A 6,000-nucleotide genomic window follows, 5' to 3' on the forward strand; every position below is an offset into this window, starting at 1 on the left:
CTTCTCAGCTGGGCTCTCTGTAACCTTGAAACATTTTTGATAGTCGTGACTAGGACAGTGCCCTGGCATTTAGTGGTTAAGGACAGGGCTGCTGCTAAACAGCACACAGGATGGCCTCTCATGGCCAAGAGCTACGTGGTCCTCACATCCCCAGTGCTAGGGATAAGAAACCTGGTCTGTATGATGCCGAGGACCAGAGGCCAGGGCAGAGGCAGGCACAGGCGGACACTCGGACATTCCTGTTGGCCGGGGCAGCAGCTAACCAACTGGGCACTCAATAAGGCCAGGAGCCTCACTTCTCATCCCAACTGTCTATCCACAGCGTGATTCCTGTGCACCCCAGCTAGTGGCTGCCAGGTCCCCAGGCTCTGATGAGCCCCCAGAGACACCTTGTTGGGAGGTGATTGGAGCTCAGGTGCTCTGTGTCCACAGCAGCCTGTGCTCACTAAATCGCAGACCCAGAACCAGGCCTCTGCCCTGTGTCCGAGTCAGGGCAGGAAAGCGCACCTTTCTGCTGCCTCCTTCAGGACCACCTGAGTGTTCCACAGCCCTTGGAGCCTGGAAGCCAGAGCTCCTCCTTCCCTCCCTCCCTCCCTCTCGGCTCTCTCTGAGCCCAAGTCCAGGACTTCCCTGCCTCCCCTGCTGGTGCCAGCAGTACTCAGGGCCTGGACCAAGTCTATGGTCATCTTGCTCACCACCTCCACTTCTGTCCATTTCACTGTTTATAACACGCAACACGGGGAAATGTAAGCACTACAGAGGTGCTAAGCGAAAAACACCCCCTCCCCCTCATGACCCACTCCCACTTTTAACCATTTGTCCCAGCGGTGTCCAGAAAAAATCGTGACTTCCCTGCCCCCAACTTTATATTTCCTGGCCCCTGCCCTCCACTATGAAATCTAGGGAATGCAGCTCACCTCCTTCTACCTCCAGCTTTTTGCTAGTTACAGGATTATTTTTAGTTCTTCCAGTGGTTACCTTTATAACTTTAAATAAGAAACTTGAGTCAGTATTAGTCAACTGCCCACCAAGTGAGCTGGGAACTTCACTTTTCTTCTCTGCCTCGTCTCTGCCTGCTTTCAGATTTCCTACTGCCAGGCTGTGTAAACCTGGCATTCTCTTCTGCTGCCATGGTCAGATCTTCCTGGTTTCACCTCCTGGGGAGGAAAGAGACTAGACTCACAGACCCCGCACGTTTTCTGGTTCAGAGTCGGGCTGTTGTTGTTTTGTCTTCTGATGAAATCTTGGGCCCAGTAAGTAAGACAGATAAAAAGGAGTGGAGCCTGGTAAGGCTGTCACACTGCGCAGTTCCAAGGCTCCCCATTTACATCTTGAAGCCCCAGTCACCAAGTACCCCCTGAGCCCGGTCCTCTGCAGGGGAGAGAACAGGGCTAAAGGAACAGGGCCAGGTGCTCCCAGGCTCCTGAGCAAATGGGGGCCTCTGTAAGCGTGGCAAACTCTCTCCTCTGAATCACCGCTCTGAGAGTCACAGACACCCCGAACATCAGGGCTGCACAGTTAGCTCCATGTTGCCTTAGCCTTGGTTTTCCCCAGTCCTGACTGGTCCACACTTGCTGTGGATGAGGCTCCCTCCTCTCACCTTCCCTCTTGAGCCCGTTCCCATAGGGCTCCTCCTCTCTACCCACCAAGACTCATATTCAGGTCACCCACGGCTACAGCTCAGCTTCCAACTTCCTCTTCAGTGCTCTCCTGTACAGCCATAGACCTCCTCTCAGAGCTCCACAGAGATCTGGTTCAGAGCATGGACCGAGCTGGGCATCGAGGCTAAGCCTTGGCTCAGAGCTGTGTGGCCTTAGGTACTTCACTGAGCCCCAGTTTTCTAATCTCTACAAGAGTACATTTAACTCGGAAATTAAGGATGAAATCTGATCACTCATGTAAAGAGTATAACCTACTGGGGTCAGCAGGTGATATAGTGGTTAAGGCACTGGACTCCCACATGACCAACCTCAGTTCAAATCCCAGCCCCAGAGGCATGAAACGCAAGGTGCATGTGCGTGCATGCCCAAAATCCCAAGAGGAGAATGGAAGAGAAGGGATTGCAGCGTGGCCATCTCCCCTGGGTGGTGATTTCTCACCTTCTCTCTCTCTGTGTCTCTGGCAAGCACACATGCCCTATAGCAAAAATCTCTCTAAAAAAAAGAAGACTAGAACCTACCTGTCAGGCATTATTATTTTTAAAATGAAGAAATGATTAACAGTATTATAAGTATGGCATCTCACTTGACCGTCTGTCTCATCTGAGTATGCCTGGAGTGCATGTATAGCCCCTCTGGCCTGAAGTAGAGGCTCTTTGAAAGTACCAGGCTTCGGCCATCGACCTTCTTCCTCGATCATCCTCACCTCACCACACCAGCCCTGGATGAGGTGGGGTCAACACTTCCACAGCCAGCCTGTGAGGAGCTCTGGCTGAGACTGGACTCTGAAGGTGGTGGCCTGGCGAGCCTCGAGTAATGCCCAGGTACTCGGTCCATGGTCCCTTGTATGTTGCCATCCCCAGCTACCTGGACAGCCTGGATCGGATCGGGGCCGCCGACTACCAGCCCACCGAGCAGGACATCCTCCGAACCAGGGTCAAAACCACCGGCATTGTAGAAACCCACTTCACATTCAAGAACCTCCACTTCAGGTGAGGCCCACGAGACACCTAGCCCTGGTGAGGTCACTGAGAGATGGGAGTCACCCAGCCTGATTGTGCCCTGCTTCAGCTTGGGGCTGGCAGAGAGAGGCGCAAAGCTGTTTTCTCCCAAGCTGGGGGCTTGGCTAAGCAGGGAGGCTTCCTGGAAGAGGATGGGGCTGAGGGACACGGAGGATTTGGATGGACAGAGGCAAGGAGGCCTGTCCCTGAGATGGCTTTTAGGGAAGAGGAGGAGGTGGGTCAGCCAGATGGCCTGCTGATGGCTGCCATGTGAGGAGGGGTGGGTAAGCCAAACAAGATCTTCAAGGCCTGAAGACCCAGAGACTCTCAGAGCTGGGAGGGGCTAAGAAAGCAGCTGACCTACCTCCCCTAGTACATATGAGGAAGCTGAGGCCTGAGAGGAGCGAGGCTTTTCCCAGGCACTAAGGCCAGCTAGGAGCCAGGGGCTCTGAATGCCTCAGCTCAGGGGCCTGAGGTGTATCCCCACTGGGCTCACCTTTACACACTTAGGCCTGGGACCTGCCTTTTGGGTGTGGTTCCTAGGTATCGAGTGAAGCAGAGAGGTGGAAGGACAGAGGCAGGCAAGGACCTCAGGCCAGGGGACAGGTGGGAGGCCCTATCCCCTGACTCACTGCCCTTCCTGAACTAGATTCTAGGACCATTTGCCTCTCTTCTCAGCCCCTGTCTGTTCCTGTCTACACTGCAGGGGGATGACCTGTCCAGGGTCCTGAGCCAACAGGCAGCCTCTCTGTGAGGCCATGGCAACCACACAGGGTCCAGGACCCTCTCAGACTCCACTGAACTGGGGTGCACCGTGATGAGCTCAGCAGCCCCTGAGGTGCCCCCTTACCTCCCAATCTCCTCACTCTGTCCTGCTCCCCGTCAGGAATACAGCATAGGGACATCCCCCTGTCCTTGGCCTCACCTGCCACCAGGCTGAGGCTGAGATTAAGCATTCTGGAGGGGCCACAGAGACCATCGGCCACCCCTCCTGTATTTCAGGGGAGGCAGGGTCCATGGGAAGTGGTGACGGGATGAGGACAGACTCGTGTCCTTCGCCAAGCCCACTCTGGCTGTGACCTCTGCCTGCAGTTGCCCTCTGCTGTCTGGAGGGCTGGGGTGAGGGCCCCTCTTTCTCTGTGCCAACAAGTCCGAGGTCTAGGAGGCTGTGGAGCATCTCCCTCAGGGGATTCAGGTGTGAGGCGGACTTCTTCCTTCCAGGGCATATGTCCCCCCACCACCCTGCGCTCTTCCATAACCCTGTGCTCCCTGGGGGATGGAGTCCCAGGAGAAACGGCCCGGCTCCGATCTGCTGTGAGGGGCAGTGCAGGGCAGAGGGTGAGCACTGACTGCTGCAGGCGGGCCGGGTCAGACCCCAGCTCCACTATGGCTGGACTCGCCTGGACGCACCTGGACTTGGCATGCCCTCAGTCCCACGGTGCATTACTTTTCCCACCCACATCATAGGTGACGCTTTCAGCCTGCCTGCCCCCCAGGAGTTTACCCAGAGCACATGCTCAGAAAGGAACAGAATGTGGGTGTTACCATGAGAGCAGGACTCCTCAGGGGCCTTTCTTAGGGGGCAACTGAAGTGCACCCCCTTTATGAAACTCCTCAGATGCCAGGGCAGGTCTGAGTCACACTATGTGTGAGCAGAGACTCCCAGAGGCAGCAACGGCTGTTCCCGGCCCGGGGATGGCAGTGGTCTGCCATCAGTCAGTCTGTCAGCACCTGATGTGAGACACCCCATGAGGCACCAAGCACGGTGCACCCCCCTTCCTGTCTCTCAGAGCACGCTCGCATCCCCCACCTGCTGGGACCCTGCCGCCCACCAGCTTCTTCATCTCCCCGCAGGCTGTTTGACGTCGGGGGCCAGCGATCTGAACGCAAGAAGTGGATCCACTGCTTCGAGGACGTCACGGCCATTATCTTCTGCGTCGCGCTCAGCGGCTATGACCAGGTGCTCCACGAAGATGAAACCACGGTGAGTGGCCCTGAACCTACTAGGCAGGGGCAGCATGGAGGGGCGCCAAGAGCACTAGCCACAGAGCAGGCCAGCCCATGGCAGTTGGGCCTTGCTGCCCAGAGCAGCTCTGTAGTTGTCAGCTGCAGCAGCCAGAGGTTTGTCACGGATGGGCCACGTGGCTCGGTTGTCTGACTTGATGTCGCGGGCTGAATGTGTAAGACACACCAGGGTAGCAAAAGGCACCGTGGGCCACCTGGCTCAGAGCCTTTGTGCAAACCTACCACAAGCAGCTCTGCAGTACTGGGGTCCGGGCAGCACATGCCCCTTTGGTAAACTTGGTAGGGTCATGGAGGCCATCAGGCCTCAGAACAAAGTTAGGCAAATCCCAAAAGCACCAGGGTGTGGCCAAGCAAGAATGCACATACAGGAGAAATAGCAGCCTTGGCCCTGCCAGGTCTCCCTGGAGCTCTGGCCTCAGGTGTGGGCGTGGTCTCTGGAGCTGTGGCCTGGGAAGGGCTGCAGGGATGGAGCAGACGGGAGTGACAGGTGTGGCTCCAGGCTCCTTCTCTGTAGGATGCCAGATCCTGCTCCTTCCTCTGGCCTATGCATCCGCGTTCCACCTGGGGCCTTTAGCTCTGCCTCTGTGAACGGCCAGATGGGCTTCTGAGGGGGGACGCCCACATGGAGAGAGGTGTGGCCTTCCTCTGGGCCTAGCCCTGGCTACGCTGTCCCTGATTTGCTGTCGAATATAGGCAGTCCCCTTTCTGCCTCTGTTACCTTTACCTGTAAAAGGGAGATAATAATAGTTCTTGCCTTGGAAAGGGAGTAGAGGGGTATGGCTGGTGGCGATGGAATGAGACCATGCATTGCAGTACTTTGGAACATTCTAGCACAATAGCATTGCACAGGTGGTTGTACTGTCGCAGATGATTGTCCTGAGCTGGAAGGTCCACTGAGCAGTCCCTGTTGATGGGAGCCTTGGGCTTGTCCACAAATCTTCATAGGAAACCAGGCCTCAGGTGTGGTCACAAGGTTTCCAGAGACAAGCCCCAACACTCTTGGGTTTGGAGCTCATGGGCCATGGGGTCACATGCTGGCATTTGTCATCTTCTGTCTGGCGCATGCTCAGACCCTTCGCCTGAGCCTCTTGGTCAGCACTGAGATGTGAGGTGGGTCTCGTGCTTATGGCCTTGAGCAAGGCTGTCTTCCCTCTGGATCCGTCTCCCACAGCGCTGTTGTGAAGATGGACGCGTACTGGGGCATGGGCTGCGGGCAGAGTGCTCTGGGGGGTGTAGAAGGAGCCGCCACCCTGAGGGGCTTACACTGAGTGCTGGGGCTTTTGGCAAATGGAGGCCCACTGGCTGGGGGGGGGGGG

At 56.5% G+C, this 6,000-nt stretch overlaps 1 protein-coding gene across 2 annotated transcripts in view; it reads left to right on the forward strand.

The window, feature by feature from the left end:
* GNAO1 (G protein subunit alpha o1) overlaps positions 1-6,000 on the forward strand; it is a 195,390-nt gene that overhangs the window by 171,481 nt on the left and 17,909 nt on the right. For both annotated transcript variants that reach the window (XM_006148389.3, XM_006148390.3), the window contains 2 exons: positions 2,522-2,650; positions 4,514-4,643. In XM_006148389.3, coding sequence (XP_006148451.1) covers positions 2,522-2,650; positions 4,514-4,643 — 259 coding nt within the window. The remainder of the gene's footprint in view (positions 1-2,521; positions 2,651-4,513; positions 4,644-6,000) is intronic.

Source organism: Tupaia chinensis, unplaced genomic scaffold (genome assembly GCF_000334495.1).
Source record: "Tupaia chinensis unplaced genomic scaffold, TupChi_1.0 Scaffold000235_1, whole genome shotgun sequence".
NCBI classification, from domain to species: Eukaryota; Metazoa; Chordata; class Mammalia; order Scandentia; family Tupaiidae; genus Tupaia; species Tupaia belangeri.